General features: G+C 31.0%; 3 protein-coding genes and 1 non-coding gene across 4 annotated transcripts; 1 reads left to right on the top strand and 3 right to left on the bottom strand.

Moving 5' to 3' along the window:
- Window positions 1–2,028: 2,028 nt before the first annotated feature.
- On the top strand, window positions 2,029–7,272 carry LOC108464373 (protein AGENET DOMAIN (AGD)-CONTAINING P1-like). Its single transcript, XM_017764650.2, has 3 exons — window positions 2,029–2,709; window positions 3,272–3,832; window positions 6,851–7,272. The coding sequence occupies exons 1-3, from the start codon at window positions 2,227–2,229 to the stop codon at window positions 6,863–6,865; spliced, it is 1,059 nt and encodes a 352-aa protein (XP_017620139.1). The 5' UTR covers window positions 2,029–2,226; the 3' UTR covers window positions 6,866–7,272.
- An 857-nt stretch (window positions 7,273–8,129) lies between these two features.
- On the bottom strand, window positions 8,130–8,799 carry LOC108461386 (uncharacterized). The gene has a single exon (XM_017761224.2). It carries the CDS (start codon window positions 8,719–8,721, stop codon window positions 8,221–8,223), a length of 501 nt encoding a protein of 166 aa, XP_017616713.1. The 5' UTR covers window positions 8,722–8,799; the 3' UTR covers window positions 8,130–8,220.
- A 4,540-nt stretch (window positions 8,800–13,339) lies between these two features.
- TRNAL-UAG (transfer RNA leucine (anticodon UAG)) lies at window positions 13,340–13,419 on the bottom strand. The gene has a single exon. It is a non-coding gene; the product is annotated as a tRNA-Leu (tRNA).
- Window positions 13,420–15,156: 1,737 nt separating this feature from the next.
- On the bottom strand, window positions 15,157–16,086 carry LOC108462792 (transcription factor bHLH149-like). Its single transcript, XM_017762694.2, has one exon. It carries the CDS (start codon window positions 15,953–15,955, stop codon window positions 15,362–15,364), a length of 594 nt encoding a protein of 197 aa, XP_017618183.1. The 5' UTR covers window positions 15,956–16,086; the 3' UTR covers window positions 15,157–15,361.
- Between the last annotated feature and the right edge of the window lie 5,351 nt (window positions 16,087–21,437).

The raw sequence follows: 21,437 nt of genomic DNA, 5'->3' as shown, positions 1-21,437 counted from the left end.
TATGTTCTCATAATTGGTTATGGTCCGTATTTTTCCGCACTTTGATTCATAGAATATAAGATTACTTTTGATAATAAGATTATAGGAATATAATATTACTTTAGCATATTAGTGAATATGTTATATCGCTTTGGTTTATTAGATTTTATTTTTTGGTTGGCCAAATGCAGAAGTACCTAAAAGCACATCTTTTATTATTTACTACACAAGGGCTGAAGCTTATAATATTTTATTTTATACCTTTATTTAGTAAATTAATTTCATACCTCTTTTCCTTTTTCAAATAAATAAACTGTAATCAGAGAGGGGATAAACATCTAATAACTTTTTAATCCGGAAAGAAAGAAGAAAAGTATGTTTCTGATTAAGTCTTAATGTAATTGGTATTGTTACTATTACAACAATTAAGAATATGTTGGTTTGAGTGCGCTTAAACACGCATTTTTCTCCAATTTAATTGTGGAGAAGAATTATCCATGAGTTACCAAAATATACACGATAACTTGAAATATTTTTATAACAAAAAATGTTGAATAGAATAAGTATATATTACTTAATGATGAAAATCAAATTGATTTTTTTAAAATTATATTCAAAATAAATTATCTCTTTACTTTCTCTAAAAATAAAATATTCAAATTATTATATTTAATTTGTATCCAAAATTATACAATATCATTTTAACAAGTCTAAAATTATGAAATAAATAATTTGAAAAATTAAAATTTATTATTATCAAACGACATAAATATACACAATATTAAAAAAAGTCAATTTAATTATTGCTCATATAAGAGCTAAATATTTCAAAATGGTTATATAAAGGTCTAACATTTACCAAAATGCTCAAATGGATGCTAAAGCTTTCAAAAATGATTAGAAAATGGTCAAATCTTTTCGAAAGTGCATAAATAAGGGTTAAATATTTTCGAAAGTTCTCATATAAGGGCTTCTCAAAAATCATATATCATGTTACAAGTTATGTTTTTATTATTTTAATTTTATTTTATTTTCAGGCAATATTTGATTCAACTATCATGTGTTTTCTTCTAAGCACGCCAACATTCATCTAATTTTTACTACAAACTAGGTTGAAGTGCATGAAAAGTCTTTATTTGAACACTTTTATAATGGTTAAGTCCTCATATGACTATTTTGAAAGATTTTGATCCTTATCTAAGCTGCCCCTAAAATGTTAAGCCCTAATTTTGAACATTTAATCATTTTCATAATTAAATTCAAATAAAAATATTATTATTTTTTTAAAAAAAAATGAAAGGGTGATATGGGAGGGATGAGCCTAAATTCTTTTATTTTGAAATTAGGCTTCAGCTCGACTTAGTCCAATTTAGGTATGAACACCTTTTATGGTTATAAAATCTGTCCGAAGTTATAAAATCTCTCCAAAGTTAAAGCTATCCGTTAAGTGCATATTGAATTGAATTTGAACAAATTTTAAAATTCAATTTGGATAAATTATAAAATTAATTATAAATTATATAAAATATCATATTAATATAATTTAAAAATATTTTATTCTTATCATGATTGACACTTTCCTTTTTTAATTTTATATTTTCATAATTTCAAAAAAGTTTTAAATGAATTTTTAATTAGTTTTATTTTTAAAATTTTGGAAATAATTTTAAACAATGATTTTAAATACTTATGAATTTATATTAAAAATGCGAAGTAAAATTAAATTTTATTTTTATTTTATAATTTTATGTAATTTGAAAGTGTAAGGATTGAAATGAGAAAGATAAAGATTAAGAGCTAAAAGAGAGTTATTTTACTTTTTTATAATTGCTACATCAACAATTTCAATAGTAAAATTGGATGGAGTTTGAAGACTTTTAAATAAATAAAAAAAATTAATATCTCAAAATTAAAATGTAGAGGTTAAATTTTAAGTTTAAAAAATTAGAGGGGGTTTTAAGGAATTAAAAGAAGTTGCGCTTGCGCAAGGCTGCCAGCGGAGGAAGCTGCCCTAAAGTAAAAAGAAGAAAAAAGGTAACTTTGTAATTTGTATTACTCCGACACAAAGACCCGTCACTGGGTTGGGTTGGGTTTGGTTTGTGTTTGGTTGTGTACTATTAACACCCTAAGAAACTTAAGTACTATAAATATCGATTGGGTGTTGAGATCATTTTACACAGATCAGAAGATTCCCATAGATTTTCCCCGCCAAAAGATCCATCACTCCACCTCCCCCGGTACAGGGAAATGACAAAACGTAAGCCCACCACTGCCCCCGCCACCAACGACCCTCCTCACCTGCAACCTGGTTCCCAAGTGGAGATCAGTTCCAACGACCCTGGGTTCCGTGGTTCATGGTACACCGGCGTCATCATCAAGCGCCCTTCTTCTAAAAAGCCCAGCAAATTCCTAGTCCAATACACCCACCTCTTCGAGGACGAGGCTGGTACTACACCCTTGAAGGAAACCATCGACGCTGTGGATATACGCCCTCTGGCCCCTCGAGAGTCGACCAGAAAGTTTAAGTTCAGTGAAGAGGTGGATGCTTATTACAATGACGGATGGTGGGAAGGGGTGATTACTAAGGAGTTGGAGAACGGTAATTTTCATGTTTACTTCAAGAGGTCCAAGGAGCAGTTGGAGTTTGGCGAGGAGCAGTTGAGGCTTCATAGAGAGTGGATTAATGGGTCTTGGACGCCACCATTGGCGGGAGATGAGCAAGTTAAGGAGGTAAAATTCTTTTGGGTATTTCTTGTTTCTTACTATTTCACTTTTCTTTCGTAATTGAGTTTTTTTGTAGTAATTCTTATTCCTTTAGGTTTCTTCAGATAAAAAATTTGCTAGAAATTGGGATTTATGATTTATTTATTTGGATATAAAGTAGTTCAGAATGTTTGTAAACTGATATATGTTATTTTGCGAGTTCTGCATATATTTTAAGTCTTATATTGTTCAAATGCTCCATTTTTTGTAGGTTATTAGGAGTATTAAAGTAATAGGTTGTCTGTTTGAGGATCTAAGTATATCACGTGCTGAATATAAACTTTAATAGATATGCTCTTTGAAGTAGATAGATATCCTGGTTTCAGAAAACTGGTGTTGCTATTCAATATTCTTGATAATGACTTATTTTACTGATTGAATGTCTAAACTTGGAAGTCATTATATGAATTTGTTTCTCAAAATTGTTTGTAATATATGTTACCTTAGGTGTTCTAGATTGTTTGTACTTTTTGAGTAACAATTGATGGATTCCTAATTAACAATAAAATAAATGGAAAAAAAAATCAAGTCTGACAGAGCAGTGACCGAAGCAAAGATGAAATTTAGCAAAGTTGTCACCCAAGAGAAGTTAAAGCGTGATAATGCAGCAAGCAAAAAAAAGTCAAAGTCTGGTTTAGCTGGGAGCGGAGAGAAATTGAGGTCTAGCAAAATAACAATGGATAAATTTTTTTGTAAGGGAGCACATGTTGAGGTAACCAGTGATGAAGATGGTTTTGAAGGTGCTTGGTTCGCTGGAACTATTGTTAAAGTAGTGGGGAAAGACAGGTACCTAGTTCAGTATGAGAGCTTGAGAACTGACGATGACACTGATTTCTTAAAGGAGGAGTTTGATGACCTACACATTAGACCTTGTCCACCAGAAATTGTTATGGCTGATCGGTTCCAAAAGCTTGATGAAGTTGATGCTTTCTACAATGATGGCTGGTGGGTGGGTGTGATTTCTAAGGTTCTTTCGGATTCAAAGTATGAAGTCTATTTTAAGGCTACCAAGGAGGAAATGAAGTTTGAACACTCTGAGTTAAGGCTACATCAGGACTGGATTAATGGGAAATGGGTTGCAGCTTTCCAGGTATGACACTATCCCTTTTCAATATCATTTTAGATATGTGTTCTTGAATGGTGTTTGCATGACGTTTGCTTGAGAAATCAAAAACACGATCTATCTTTTTCTAGACTTGCTAAATTCTGTATGCATTTGTTTTGCAAGCATGGATTTAGGCCTTTAGTTCCTGAATCTTTATCAACTGCTTAAAAACTTTGATTTGTTAAAATTACATTCCTTTATTTTCTAAACATCTGTATTTTATAAATTCTTGAAAAAATGCATGAGATGCTAGGACCGATATGCATGATTACATTATCACAAGGGGAAAAAATGAAAGATGTGTGATTAAACACAAGTTGTCAATTAACAAATACATGCTTGCTAATCAAATGATGGAAACTTGTTTGTTGCGTGCACAAGAATAGGGCCAAGGCTAAGGGTGATGAATAAAAAACTCCTCCTTGGAGGAATCTATGGTGGAAAAAACTAATGAAGGTTTTTTAGGAGACTTCATACCTCAAAAGAATAGTAGACAAACTTTTCTACTTGCTCCATTTCTCTTACTCAATGGCTTTTGTATGGTAAGCATTACGTTGTTTAAAAAGGAAAAATTAATAAAATTGCAGACTTATAGGAGCTAAATTGTTAGCAAGAATAATTTCAAATTTGCATGGATTAGGCTTGGTCAAATTCTATCCTATTGATCACTTGAGTATGGCTTTTAGTTTCACTTATAAAATTGCAGACTTTTAGTCTCTTTTAAAAACTGAGGAGAGAGACATGAAATAGATTATGTTTCTTGCTGGTAGGCGGAAGGACCAACTGATTGGCCATAGGGCCATCTTGTTGTAGGATTTGGAAAGGTACATAGAATTTGGTGAGAGCTTTGGTGGAATGTGGCGTAGGCCAGTTTGTTACTGCCTTGATTTTGCTAGGAGTTGTTGAAACTCCACTAGCTGAAATAATATGCCCCAAGTATGCCATCTGTTTAGCTCCAAACGTGAGTGATGAGCACGTAAGAGTTCCAAGGCTTTCTTAATGTGCTGGAGGTGTTCCTCCCCAAACTTGTATGCTAAAATGCTGCCAAAGAAAACGAGTACAATTTTTTGTAGATGGAGTGGAAATACCTCATTCATCAATGCTTGATAGGTTGAAGGGACATCTGTCAATCCCAATGGCATGATTGAGAATTCGAACTGATCATGGTGGGTGTAAAAGACAGTCTTTTCAATGTTTGTTTGGTTCACTCTAATTTGATGATAACTTGATTTGAGGTCAAGTTGGTGAAGAGTCAATCTTATGTAGTTCATCTAGTAGCTGTTCTACTACCGAATTAGAAATTTAACTTTGACACCTGAAATTAGAAATTTATCTTTGACACTTTGGGTATTCGATTCTCTTTATGCAAAATTTCCTTGCACCATCTTGATTTTGAAAGAGAGGATTGATGAAGAGAATGGAGATTTACAGGTCTGGAGAATTCCTTGGCTCAACATTTCAATGTATTGCTTTTCAATTTCATCCTTCTAGTGATGCGGTTAGTGATAAGAGCAAGCTCCCACAGGGCCTGCTCCTAGAAGCTTGCATATCTTGTGGTCACATGCTCAAATTGGAGGAGCTCCAATAGGCTCTTGGAATAAATCTGAAAATTCTACTGACAAGTCTTCAAATTTGTAAATTGTATTTGTGTCTCTTAGTGTGTGAATCCCAGGATGCATTTTTTTATGGCAACCCATGGAAAATCACATTCTTCATTTAACTCAAGTCCCATGGTTAGAGAAGAAAAATCCCATAATATTGAACCTAATATCTCCAACCATTTTGCCCCCCAAACAACATCAAACCAATCTAGTGAAGTGAAAAAATAAATCAGCAGTGAGAATGTTGGGCTAGTTTGAAGTTTATCAACTTACAAACCCCCAAGCTAGTTATTTTTGCACCATTTGCCACTATCACTTTCATGCCTACACTTCTGTTGATTGGAAGTCCTTATATATTGGTTGCATTTTCACTTTACTGACAATTGCATGGTTTTTCAATGTCGAACTCTAGTGATTGCATGAAGGGAGATTCTCTCATTAGAGTTTGGATTATGTTTAACTAGGTCCCAATCTTTTATTTCCAGCTTATAAAGTCTTTTGCACTGATGCCCAAAGGTGTAGGGTTTATCACGATTGAAACGCAATCCTTTGGCCTTGCGTTCTGCCATTTTAGCCCATGTCAAGCGCTTGTTGCTACTCATGCTTGAGATTGAGATTAATTTTGCTCCCGCTGGACTTGCTGCCATTTGCATTGCAGGAAGCAATAGTGTGAAGGAAGCCTTTGATGATATCCAAATCTTGGCTAGTTGTTGTTTATATTTGATTGGACAACTCTTCTAGTCATCCTTTTGTTTTCTGTATGTGTATGTCCATCGCCGTCTTCCATTTGGGATTTCCCACGACAACTGGTAGCACTGAGAGCAATTTGTTCTATGCTCAGAACAGAATTGAGTCACAGGATGGTGTACAGAAAAATCTTTCTCTGAGAGGGTGAATGTACTCTTGTTGGTGTTGCCTTCCTTCTTGGAGGAACCTATGGAGGAAAGAGCTAATGAAGGCTCTTTAGAGGGAACTGTTTGACCTCAAAAGAATAATTGACATCCTTTCTCCATTTCCCTTTCTTGATGGCCTTTATGTAGTATGCGATACATCGTTTAAAAAAAACATTAATAAAATTGCAGAATTATAAGAGATAAATTGCTAGCAGAATAGTATCAGATTTGCTTTGATTCTTGCTCTGCCAATTATGCCATTTGTTTTGGCAGATTTTATGCTGTTTATTTTCTATTGTAGACTTGATCAACTAATGCATCCTTAACATTTGTTTCATCTTTTGTACATGGTTAGCAGTTGGAATGTAGCTTTCGTACCGTGTCTGATGCATCACTCATTTCTTTCTTCCAAGTTTTAATTTGACTCTTAAACAGTAAATGGATTGCACCAATTATGGAAGCACAAGCTTGTACTGATTTTTAATTGATTGTGATTTGTTTCTACTCAGGCATTGAAGTCATAAGTACTGCAGAAGGGAGAGGTGTCAACAATACTCATGCTTGGGGCCTTTTGGTCAGAACCAAAGTAAAGCCAAATCTTTTCTGGTTTCCAGCTATTGCATTTGGTGCTGGTGAATGCTTCTGTAACCAGTTTTAGGCATTCTTTAGAGACTTAAAATGTTACCTTAACAAGCAAGCTGAACTTAGTAGAGCTTACTTAAACGTCAATTTGTATGAATGGCATACCAAATGCCTAGTCTTTTCTATGAAGGATTAATAATGATGCATTACTTTTATCCCACATTGTGTGTGTGTGGCTTGCTTCATGACATCTATGATGGTAGTGAAACTCAAGTCAAATCATGGAGGTTGTTCAAGCATTAAAATAAGACTTGTCTATCTCAATTTAAAGGTGGCATTACGTTTAAAAGCTGTATTTTATTCAACAATATTATTATGGATAAGTTATGCATGATGTCATTGAACTATTAATAAGTTTATGTTTTGGTTATTAATTTTAAAAAGTTACAAAATGGTTATTATATTTTTTGAAAGTTTTTATTTAAGTCGTTGGGTTGTTCAAATTATTGTCATATGGCTTTTTATTAACATTATTTATACCAATCGAAAGTTTTTTTCTCTTATTTTGCAGTTCATTTTTTTCATATAACAACTTTTAATGTCACAATTCTGCGAGTTAAAATCCAAACATTTTCTTCTGTGATCTTCGGTGATCATCAAATTGACTTACATCTAATATATATTTTCTAGTCATCGATGAGTATTAACCTATTGTATCAACTGTCAAATCATCGTTTGGAGCTTGCCAATTAAACTTTTTAAAAATAAAATTTAACATCTTAGTGACTTAGATAAAAACTTTTAAATAATTCAGTGTTTTAAATAATCATTTTGTGACTATTTAAAGTTATCAAAACATAAACTTAGTAATAGTTTAGTGACATTTATGTAAATTACCCTAATATTAAATATTAAATGGAATTTTTTTTTTAATTTTGTTGTTAAAATCATACTTTGAAAATCCAAACCATGAATCTAAAAGATTCAAGAACTAATCAAGTATTAGTAGTCAAATTATGTTTTCTCTTTGCCTCACATATGACTAACATAACAGTATACAAAGAAGAAACTGAAACATAGTAGGCCTCATCATGTCATGGGAAACAGAGCATTTTTTTTTTTCACTTACAAAGGCATTTGGTTGCACTACCATTCCAGTTGATTGAAGCAACAACACAACACAACACATTTTCGGAAACTATGTAGTACCATAAAATAAAATCATTTTTTTTATTGATTGCTAATAATGATATTTAGTACATTAAGGCTTTCTTCTGTTGGGAATTGAAAAAGGACTCTAGACTTCCTTCACTTCGACAGCTCCATTCACTTGTTTCTCTTCATCCTTACCCTTAGAACCCTTAACTTGTTCACCTTCAATCTCAAAAGCTGATACAGGGAAAGTCCTAAACAGCCCTGAAGGGGTCTTGAAAGTGATCTTCCCAGTGGGAGGATCATCCACTTGGATATCACTCAGTGTGATCCAAACCAAAAGCTCTTTGGTCTTCACCCCAGTCAGCTTCTTGATCTTGCCTTTCTCAACGACAGCCGTGACTTCAGTTGCATAGGAAACCAGCTTCCCTATCTTTTCGAACCTGTGGGTGATGCTCTTCTTTTGTTTGAGCCACACGAAACCTGTGTCCTTCACGTACCCACATTCTTCGATGTCTCTAAGTGGCAAAAGCCCCCTTGGCATGCCTACTTCCTCCAACAAAAACTTGGATTTCTCCTGGCATATCTCATCTCCATGGTAAATCTCTGATGCACTCGCTTTTATCTCTTCTGTCACAAGAGACATGTTTTCTTTCTTTCTGTAACCTTTGTCGCTCGAGAAAGATGGATTTGTTCAAGACAAATGGAGTCTTGATATAGTTGTTAAGCTATTTATTCACCCTTGTGAGTACAAAAATATTTCCATAATGCCATTGTGGCAAAGCTTTATAGGCTGTGCGTGGTGTCTGGACACAGTGGTTTGGTGGGTCAAGGCTGGGTTGGGTTTAGCCATCACCTTTAGGTGAACTAACAGGTGAGAGCGGTAAAAGGGGCTAAGATTCTGCCTAGCTACCATCTGTATGTATTTATGATACAGTTGGGGGATTTATTAATTGCATAAATTTATGGGAGGAGAAAAAAAAAGAGATAAAGAGTCGGGTGTTTGGAAGGGGTTTCCAATAGGAATGTGCCAAGTGTTTGAGGTAGGTGGGAATTCATTTATTAGAGTACCATATCAAGCTGTATATGATTAAGTTGCTTAACCCATTTTTAAAAGGTTGTATACAAAAGGTGAAATCTATGTTTCGTAGAAATCAAAATCAAAATATAAATAATGGAAATGTGGTAGTAGTTGAAGCCTGCTTATAAAATTAACTACTAATCTATTATGGGTGCTTGATGAGACTTGAACATTCATACATGTTGGGGCTATATTTGCTGGATTGCATAAGATTAGGACAAAACTTTGCCACTTTCAGCATGTATCACGAGTAAGTGTTACGTAAAATACATTGCATTTTAAAAGAAAATTAGAAAGGGATTGTTGTAACTTCGATACTTTGAAACCCTAATCCGATCTCAGCCAAGGGATAAACTCTGAAAACCAATTAACATGACTAATAGTTTTTGTTAAGAGCTTCATTAAAAAAAAATTCCAAACGAAATTATCCATGTAAAAGAAACAAAAAAATGGAGGAGAATAAATAATATATCAACATATACCATGAATGGAGGAAGGGGCAGCCATTAATAACTTTGTCCGGCAATTGTGAAGGGTGTAGGTTAAGTTATAGATGGGCAGTCGCCATGCCTGTGTACGAAGGGGTGAGAAAATTATGAGGAACCATCAACTTGTTGGAGTGGCCCTCCCATCACCAGATTGTATGGCATTAGCATTGAACCAGTAAGAAGTTTTAGTCCACACGGCCCAACTATCATAAATATAGGTACTAATTAATAAATAATTATTTATATAAAATCTAGTATAAATTGCTCCCACCAAGATTCATGCAAGCTATGTTTCTGCTCTTTTTATTCCAACTACTTTAGCCCATGCATTTATAATGCTTTACTGAATAATAGGTCAAATAAAAAAAACACCATCTTTGAATGATTATTATCAGCACCAAATAGTCAGTTTAAGCATGAAATTTATCCGAATGATTCAGTACTTGATAGAAGAAAACTCAGCAAGAATAATGCTGAATCTAAAAGGTCACATTTATAAGCAATGCTTCAATTGCTATGAACTAAAATTTACAGCATGCTATGGATGGGAGCATACCATCTATAAATATTGCACTACGTACGTGGAGTCCAATAAGAAACCCACAATCTCTGCATGCTGAAATGGTGTGGGTGGTGGCTTGTGAGGGCAAAAATTAGATAACTTCCATGTAGCATGGATAATTTGGAGGGTTCATTTATTCAACTGAGCTAACAATGGCATAATTGCACCTGAAGCTGTTTTTGTCATTTTTGGGCCTTAAGTGAAATAATAAATTAGAGTTATTTTTAAAAAAAAATTATAAAATTTAATATAATAAAATAAAAGCATATACTAATAAAAAAATAAAAAAATTGAGAGCCTCTTTTCTTGCCTATAATGAAGCGTCGATCAGAAAACTTAAAAGGCGGAAGAATTTTTTTTTTCACGTTAAAAGCTGGAAAATTTATTTTTAGGCCCCTTCTAGCCCTGGGCCCTGGGCGGCCGCACTCTCAAACTATCCCTAGGGTCAGGCCTGACCATTACCTTAAGGATTGAGGTAGAGAGTGTGAAGTGGAAAATGAATTGGTTTAAGTGACTTAGGGTCAATTTAGTATTGCTTCTTAAAAATACTTTTGAGATAAAAACATTGTGAAACAAGATGTTCCTAAGCTTTTCAAAAATGCTTTTGGGATAAAAATTATTTTGCAAAAGTACTTTTTTTGACCAAAAGCAAAAATAAAAAAAAAAATTTATTTTTATTTAAGAAGCAATACTTAGTGAGCTCATTCGAGTTTTAGCCAAAGGAGAGAAAGAAAAATGTAATGCAAATGGGCAATTTTTTTACAATGGTAATATACTAATTTACAAGCAAATAACAATGAGAAAGGAAATCCAAAAATTTGTGAGATTGCAATTACCAATTACTGTATGGGATGGACAATACGAAAAGCAATCAGATATGAAAGTAAATTATAAATATAGTACCAAACATAATTAATGCAAGGGTAATAAGTTCCAATGGGACTAACGGTGAAATCCACGCCACTAATTTATTTAGGTAGATTATACAATTAGTCATTGAATTATGGTTAAATTTTCGTTTTGGTCACTTAACTAAAACATGTTACAATTTAGTCAGTAAATTTTTTGAAATTGTTTTTCTAGGTCACTCAGCTGTTAAGTGACACTTTTAGCTGGTGAAATAACAATTTTATATTGTTTGTCAATTTGACTCTAATTCTATATAAAATTATAAAAAAACTTAAAATTATTTAAAAATAGAAAATTCAATATAAAAATTCTAGAAAATAAAATCTCAAAAATGTTGTTAGAAAATTATCATTCAATAGAATCATATAACAAATTACAAACAGAACAAAACTAAAAAAAAAAATGTTAAATTGTTACATGCTTCCTCAATGTTTCCCCAAACTCAAATTAGTAATATATTCAAATCAAGTTTCATGCCCTTGAAGAACATCCAGATTTGATCTTATGGAGGCTTGTGAAATTGACATTGATGTCATTTCTTAAAAAATATCTAAAATATACCACAAAATTTTATTTTTCGGACTCGATTCAAATTTTTAATTCATTTAAATTATTTTAAAAAAATCCAAATTGTAAGAATAAATTATGTTTTGAAATTTTCTTTTGAAATTTTCTTTCCTTATTACAGAAAAAAAACAATGTCAAGAAACAGAAAAGATAAAAACAGAGAACTAATACTTTTGCTTAATGTTTTATTTTTCTATTTTTTAAAGAATTGGTATTGATTTTCTATATAGATAATGTAGGAGAAAATCTGAAGGGTTTAAAATAATTTTCCTTATTTTCTCACACTTTATCTATTTTTAAAACAATTATTTACTTTTATTTTTAGAATTTTCTAAATTAAGAGTCACCAACAGGTAGAAAAAGGTTTTTCCTTAATATAATGCAAATAAGAAAGTGTGAGTATTTGGGTTTGATTCTAAGAAACCCCAGCTCTCATTCTCTAGGTATCCCTAAATTATATTCCTTACTTTAAAATATAAGTCTTCAAACTTTAAAATATTTTAATTATATTCTTAAACTATACATGTTATATCATTTAACATTTAAATTAATGGTTTAATAATGAAGCACCTTATTAATATAATATCGGTGGTTTGAGAATATAATTAAAATATTTTAAAGTTTAAAAGATAAATTTAAAATCTCAACCATAATTTGACTACTCTAATTTTTAAAAAAAAGGTGAAATTTTTATTAATATAAAATATTCAAATATGATTTATCTCATATCATCTTTATATTTACCAAATTTAATTTATTTCTTGTCAATCCACTTGCTAAATTATTCACATTTAAAACACAATCCCACCCGTATCTCAAAATTTCAATTTTATCCCATAAATAAAGATAATTAAAATAAAGAAAGAAGTTTAAATATTTTAAGCCCAAATCATTCCATGTCCATGAATAAGATTTTTTGGTAATTTAAAATGCAAGACATAAATTTAAAGAGAATTTTTTTTTCTTTTTGCTTAGATTTTAGAAGAAATGATTGTCGGAATGGGATTAGAGGTCAAATTGATCAGACCATTGATTTTCGGTTCAATCAGTCCATCTGATTCAAAGCAAATAATTTAATAAAATATTTAAAAGAATAAAAAAATAAAAAAAAATTCGATTCACTCAAATTTTCAGTCCAGTTCAATTAGTTTGTACTAATTCTCAAATCAATTAACTTTTTTCACTCTCCATATCGATATCCTAGTCAATTTCTCGTCTAGTTGGTCCAATCCAATCCAAACAATACAGTGAAAAAAATACAAAAGATAGACCCATGCAAAATCTCAAACATGCCCAAACTCTCTAGACTATCTATGAAGGCCACAGATACACAAAACAAAATAGAAGAAAGATCATTTGTGGGGGGAAAAGGGAGAGTGTGATTTAGGTAGAGCAAATATGGGAGGTAGGAAAATTTGAGAATATTTTTTGCACGAATTTATGGAGTTGTAACATGCTTAATCAAAGCAATCTATAGTGCTTTATTTTTTCTGTTCCTATTTTAATCACATTTCCTTCCTTGGTTCAAAACCTCTTTCATTTTTTTATTTTTATTTCCAGTAATCACATTGGTCTTGAATCTTGATATAAAAGCATAAAAGGAAGAAACCCCAAACGATGACTTACTATAGACATTTGGAACAAAATAATTTGAAAATGACAGCTGTGGGATTTGAACCCACGCCCTTTCGGACCAGAGCCTAAATCTGGCGCCTTAGACCACTCGGCCAAACTGTCAAAGTTGAGAACTATTTATATATTTAGTTATTATAATTAAATACAATAATAATGATAACATTCATTAATTTAATCTATGAATTTTAGATTTTGTCACACCCACTTGATTTCTCCAAAAAAATATTTGATTTTAATTCCGCTCCTTGGACAGAAAATTTTAGCCTTACCCTTAACGTTCATGATGTGAATTGTAATATTAATCCAACAAAATACTTTATATAAATATAAATAGATAATCTCATATATGATGTAATGTTTATAACTTTGAACATGTTTGGAAAGAATGCTACTTTTTGTAGCTTTTCTTTTCTTTTTACATTTGATATAGGGGAATATTAGGTCTTCACTTGAAAGGAAACTTTAAATGTTAATTCAATTACACTCATCCAAACATGACCTTATTTGAGTATTATTTAACCAATGTCTATCACCAAATATTATTTTAGATCATATAAATAAATAAATAATTAAAAAAATCCACAGTAGAAATTAAGACTTGGAGCATAAACCTAAGCACAACGACTCCCTTCAACTTTCGACTTCTTTCACATTATTCATTAGTTTTTTTCTTTCTAATAGTAAAAAGACAATTATAAATATATTAGACAAATACAAATATATGTTTAATTGATTACAATATAAAATTCAATCAATATAATGTATAATATATAAATAAACAAATCGAACAATAATTGGACTAACTCAAAAGAAATAGACAAAATCTACATAAAATATACAAATATGGTGGAGAGGAAACCTCACATTACAATTGTAAATGATGAGACTTGAATCCAAGTATTTAAGGTCCAGTTGAGGCCTGAATCAGTATCAAACTTAGATATATTTTATTATTAAAATATTGATTAAATTAATATGACACAAATTAAATAAATATCAATTTAATTAAATAAATATGAAAATTTTAGTTTTCTTGCTGATAAAAAAATACATAGGACAACTCCTTTAATATATAATATTATATAAATTTAAAGATACTTATGTATTTTATTTTAAAATTTATATTTAAAATTTGACATCAAATTAACTTAATTTTTTTATATTTACTCACTAAAAAATATTTATCTAAAGAAGTACTAAAATTTGACATTATTTTTTTATAAATATTTTAAAAATTCTTTTTAGTCTTCAGTTGTGGGTAATACAATATGGAAAACCCTAACTGTGTATTCATTTGGTTCATGGGCACATGCAAGCCACTTGAAAATGTAGGGCCACGTAGTCACATGGTGGTGCGAGGCTCCTTTTAGCTCATAATAGTCCCCTCATTCTGCCTATGCCCTGTTTTGATTTAATGTAAAATTAAGAAATTTTCAAGCGATATTCAATTCGAACATATTTTGTCACATATGGAAGGACATGACCATTAGCAGCTTGTTGGTGCTAGCCTTTATGCACACACAACACGTGTTTTGAGTTTTAATATCTTACAAAAATCTGTCAAAATTAAACTCACATGTCTCAAATCTAAAACCTCAATCTTGGTTGGGGACTAGATGGTTGGGTTCCTTCATTCCTCCCTGCCCTTACCCTTTTGCCGACACCATTTTCATTTATTACCACCTATCAAACTCCAAAATTCTTGGGATTTGATTTATCAAAGTAAATTGAGATTCTATTGATTTCACATAGATTTTTATTTTTCTTAAATTAGTGTCTTTTATTTTTCTCATATTTTTATTTATAATTAAATGCACTTCAACCATTGGTGACACCATGTTTTGTTCTAATCTATGGTTAAAATTTATAATCGAAAAGAAAAACACAACAATGAACACAGAGACGGAGACGGCAAATGGGGCTTTAAAAAAAGGGAAAGAAAAGTCAATATACAATAAAATACACGAATTTAACTAAAATGTAAAAACCAAAGTTTCCAAAAAATATTATATAATATAATAATGAACACCTTTTTCGCCATTTTTTACGAGTTGACAAGCCGACCAGCCGGCGGCTGTGCACCGCCGCTGGCGAGAAACTCGCTGATAGCTGTCATGGCTCGAACTTGCATCTCTAAAGCTGCTATGTAATCGCTAGTCTCTTCTAGAAGGTTCGCCAACGGTAGTTTCCGGCAACCGGGGACAAGACGTCCCAAAGCCATCAACTTCCTCTCAACGGCCGGCAGTTTTCTCTTCTGTCTGTTACTCACCGGCTTCCTCAACTTCCTATTGGCGCCAGCCTTGGCTCTCTTATGCTTCCTCATCTTGGCACCAGCAGCGAGTCGGCCCAGGAGAATGGCTCTGCTCCACCGCGTTGTACCCTTGGCCGAGACAGCAAGAAGTCTGTACGCCATGTCACGGACATAGTTTCCGGTAGCTGTTGGAGAACGACGGAGAGATTCGATGAGGTTGGAGGAGTAGATCCGTTGTTCTCGTTGGGTTCGCCATTGCTTGATTCTACGGTTGCCTTGCGTAGGATGAAAAGAAGGTGGGTTTCCTTCGGTTTTCCTCCGTTTCTTCCGTTCAAACTCCGGTGACATCTCAGGGCCTGGTTCGAGGTCTGGTAAGAAAGAAGCCATCAAAAGTCGGAAGCAATGAGAGGAAAGGAAAGAGACCAAAGAAAAGAAACAGTTTTTTTTTTTTCCACTATCGTTTGGTTTTGGGGAGGAGGGAGAGTAGGGGATTCAATTTATTGCAATTTTTCGAAGGATATTGCGTTAAATATATATATATATATATATATAAAAGATATTTTACTATAGTAGTAAAGGAGACATTTTCATAAAGAAAAAAATCAACACTTGGTTTTATTATAATGTTAAAATTTTACTTTTTCCTTTGGTATTTTATTTTATTTTGATAAAATATATTATTTATATTAATAATAATATTAACTAGAATTGATTTTTTAACTTTTCTACATAATAATTTTTTTAAAAAATTGATTACTTATTTTAAAATAGGTTAATATACTAAAAATTTAAATTATTAGACTTGGTTTTAACAAGCCCTTAAGTTACCTTTTAGTTAAGCTAATGTACTCTAATTTTTACTCATAAAAGTCATTGATTTTAATATTTACGTAAAATTATTTTAAATTTCAAGCTCTTATCTTAATTTCTTATTGATGCAATAAAATTTTATACACTTTTAATATTAACATAAAATTTAAAAAAGTAATTAACATTTTCAAAAAAATTATTTAAGTGTGTTATGTATGTAAGTGCTTTCAAGAAATTGTAAAATGTTATTTTTTATTTAATAAACTATTTTCATTAGTTAATTTAAAATTTTAAAATGTGTTTACTTTAATAATAAAATCAAGGGCTTTTATGGATAAAATTTATAGTTACAGTGCTTATTTAATTACAAAAATAATATAAGTGTTTGTTTAAACAAGATATAATAGTTTAAGATGTAACACCCCTAACCCTTATTCATCGCTGGAATAGGGTTACAGAGCATTACCGAAATTTACAGATCAAGTAAATAGATATTTCACATCATATAGTATTCATATTATAAGTCAATCATAAATTCCCTTATATGAACCCTCGATGCCTAAAATACACATTAGAAATAAGTTGGGACTAAGCTGGGTACTCAGAGAATTTTTCGGAAAACATCAATTTTTTTTCCAAGGTGCAGGGGACACACGCTCATGTGAGCCATACAGCCAAGAGACACGCCCGTGTCTCAGGCTGTGGGGGCATTTGATGTGAGGCACACGACCATGTCCTAGCCTGTGTCCTTATCCGTGTAACTCTCTGACTTGGGTCACATGGCCAACCACACGCCCGTGTACTAGGCCGTGTGCAAAGTGCAGGGTTCACACGGCTAAGTTACACACCAGTGTGCTAGGCCGCGTGCTAAAACTTGAGCATTCTGTTTTAAAATTTTAAGATGCAGGAGACACACAACCAGACTACACACCCATGTGCATGGTCGTGTGTCACACACGGGTGAGACACATGCCCGTGTGGACGAAAATAGGTCATTTTAAGGCCACTTTTCTCACCCATTTTGACATCAACTTACACACAACATTCACATACACCAATATATCCCAACCAAACAATCAATATAAGCTAAAACATGCTCTCAACATGACATAACATCACAAATATTTCAGTTATTTATATTTACCTATTTAATTCATTTCATTGATTTATCAAATTCTATTACTAATTACATACATACAAAAATTTAAGATTCACAACCCCAATTCAAATTATTTCATTTCCAAACCAACCATATACATGCCATACAAACCAAAATTTACATTGCAAAAACTACCGGATTAAACTGGATAGTGTAGTTTGATGTGTTGATCCGATCTCCCGATAACAAGTTAATTTACAAGAACATAAAACAACATGGGTAAGCTTAATGAAGCTTAGTAAGTTCAATAGATTAAACATTGATCTTACCAAACTTAATATAATAAACTAAATTGTAAATAAATCAATCATTCTCCCTATCAAATACAACATAAGTCAATGAACACACTTCTTTCAGATCAATATCATTAATAATCAATATATCTTTCAATTCATTTACATAGGTCTTTTACCAATTCTTACTGAATCGAGGAACGACTTACGGACATGAGTACATTGTTGTCTTTGTGCCATAGACCAATTATGGTCTTACACATGCATTGTCATGACCCAACTATGGTCTTACATTCGTATTGCCATAACCCAGTTATGGTCTTATCATCAGAATGCCATAGTCCAGCTATGGTCTTACTTATAATTACTGCTATGGTCCAACCATGGTCTTACGTTCAAAGTGCCATAACCCAGTTATGGTCTTTTCATTAAAATGCCATAGCCTAGCTATGGTCTTACATATAAACACTGTCATGGTCCAACCATGGTCTTATCCATCAATTCATTTTTAGCCACAAAACGATTGTACTCAATCTCGCGTTCTACTTAATTTAAACATTCAATTCGATTTCACAATTTAACAATAATTTTATTTTCAACAACAAAAATACGACTAATTACATTATAACATTTATTAATTAAAAAAATCATTAAAATTTAACCATATGAACTTACCTGGGTTAAATTGTAAGTTTGTAGTAGTTCAAGGACTATTCAGCTAATTTTCCTTTTTCTCATTGATCTATGGGCTCGTGATATGAAGTAAAATAAATAAAACTAGCTTAAAACCTTCTCCTATAACGTTTTTGGTTGATAAATTGAAGAAGAATAGCCTAGAAAAGTTTAGAATTCAATTTATTTAAGTTAATTTCACAAAATTTACAATTTTGCCCTTTAATCACATGATTTTTGTTTTCTTTTCTGATTATGCCGCCAAATTTTAGGCATAATTGCTCCTTAAGTCCTTCCTCATTTAACATTTAGGCTATTTTATCACTCTGGTAAGTTTTGCACATTTTTCAATTTAGTCCTTTTCAATTAATTAACTATCAAAACGTTAAAATTTTCTAATGGAACTTTAATACCAACTTAATGACACTCTGTAAATATTTATAAAAATATTTACAGCTTGGTTTATGAAATCGAGGTCTCGATACCTCGTTTTTGGAACCACTTAACCTAGTAAATTCTTTTAAAACACAAATCACTAATTCAAAAATCTTTCTAAAATCACACTTAGCTAATAAATAATAAATAATAAAATTTTTGAACTCACTTGTCGAATTTAGTGGTCCCGAACCACTGTTTCTGACACCATTAAAAATTGGGCTGTTACATAAGAAGGTTTTATTTTATTTTATTTTATTTTAGTATATTAGCTTTACAAGTACTTATTTGAAAACTACGATAACCAATTTCTTTTTGGATTAATATACTATTTGATATCTGATTTTTTTTAAAAATTAGTATTTGAGTTTGGCTTCAAAATTCAATTTGATATTTAAACTAAATGACATGTGGACCAATGAAAATTCAACACATGTACTCTAATAAAAAATAGATATTTAATTGAAAAAAATCTTGACATATGGGATCATCATTAAATCGATCTCCTAATTTCAATAATTATGATTTAGTATACTTGCAAGCTAATAAATAATTAATCATTTAACAAAGAAGAAGGCAATTTTTTTTTTGGAAGCTATAGTTAATTTATAAATTTTAAAAGGGTTAAAATATAATTTTATAAACTTACAATTTTATTGTGGTTAAAATATATTATAAGTCATTATATTCTTTATAAATTTAAAAATTATTTTATATATTTTAGTTTGAAAATTTAGCCCTCTACTCATATATATATATATATATATATATATTTTGTGGAGTAGGAGGTACAAAGAAAAGAGATGTCATGAAGTTCATTATATTTGTGATTTGTCTTTTATATTTATGTTAACTCTATGAAATATGTTTTAAGATAATATTTTATCATTATATAAATGATTTAATTGTACCTTATATTTAATATTATTTAAATAATTACTATTATACAAAAATTTAAATTAATTATCAAGAATGTTTTAAAATAATTAAATACTATTTACGGTATTTTTTCTATTGACGAATTTTTAAATCTATGTCACTGGTAGCTATTATCAGTATAAGGCAATAGAAATGAACAAAAATTACAAAATTGGATTTTACTGACACTAGATTACAAAAATAAAATGTTTTTAACCGAAGGAAAGCATTCTTAAATCTGTCAGTATATGATATAGTAATTTATTGATGAACTAAACCGTCCGTTAAGGCATGGTGGGATAGTGAACATTCAAAATCCTCTTCACTGACAGACTAATCATCGCTATAGATTAAGAGGCATATACAAATGAATTCTAGCCGTCCTAAAAGCTTATACCGACATACCCCTATAGCAACGGCTCACATTTTGTTGGGTATCCCATTTGACCGTCGGTAATAGTATAGGCTTTAATTTGATGGATTCCTATACTTCTAGCATCGAATTATGTTTGTCAGTATATGTCGATTTGTTGTAGTGAGATCCAATTGTTAATACAGTTTATTTTTTTTGTTAAATTTGTTGATGCAATATTTTAAAATAAAAAGTTCTCATTTTGTAGCTATGTAATTAAAAAAAATAATACTGTCATGAATTTAAATTTAACAAAATAATTTTAATAGTATTAACAATTGGACTTGAATTTTAAAATAAAAAAATTGAATAACTAAATTCTTGAAAATTATATGAACAAAATTCCAAATTCATGGACAATATATGAGCTTAGAGTATATTTTAACTTTTTATAATTTATGAAGAAACTAAACTAACATTTCACCATTTTCTCAAGGGTAAGAATTGAATTATATATATTAACTTATATTATTATTTCGTTGTTGAATTTTTTTTATTACAAGAAACTTGTGAATTTAAGCATAAGGAAATGGGTTATAGAAAATTGAAATTAAAAATATAATTATTGTTTATGGAATGGGGTTTTGGCATCAAAGCATTGCTTTAGAGATAATAATTATGTTTAGGGTAGATTTTGTTTATTGCAATATTAAATTATGACTATGTGGGAAAATATGATTGGATGACAAAAGAAAATATGCACTCAATGGGTAATGGAAATTGTTTTCATTGTTAGCAATGATTAATGAGGGTTGCACAAATAGGAAAACAATGGATTAGACACAAAAGAAGGCATCATGTGGTTGCATTCATGGCACTTTCTTTATGTCCTCTTATTTGTTTTGGCCATTTTAGCACACCTTCTCTTCTGAGTTGTGGACAGGTTTGATCCACATACATTATTTTATTCTCTTGTTTTCGGGTTAGGTTGAGGTATTTATCATAATTCCATTGATTTTTTAATATTAATTATGAGTTTGTATTTTTAATTTTATTATGACAAAATATTTCTGTTTTATAACTTTTAAACATTATTTGGTGAATTTTTATTTAAATAATCAATAACTCTAGTATTTTTGAATTTTTATTTTTATTTTAAATATAAAATATTTATTTTCACATTATAAAAATTAAATTAATTACAAAATAAATAAAATTTCAATTCAATTTATTTGAATAATTGTATTTTTTTATTTCTCAAGGTATCTACCGGAGCGAGTTCAGTAACTA

This window comes from Gossypium arboreum, chromosome 13 (genome assembly GCF_025698485.1).
Source record: "Gossypium arboreum isolate Shixiya-1 chromosome 13, ASM2569848v2, whole genome shotgun sequence".
Taxonomy (NCBI): domain Eukaryota; kingdom Viridiplantae; phylum Streptophyta; class Magnoliopsida; order Malvales; family Malvaceae; genus Gossypium; species Gossypium arboreum.
Note: the sequence above shows the minus strand (reverse complement) of the source record. Positions and strands in the feature narration are given on the sequence as shown.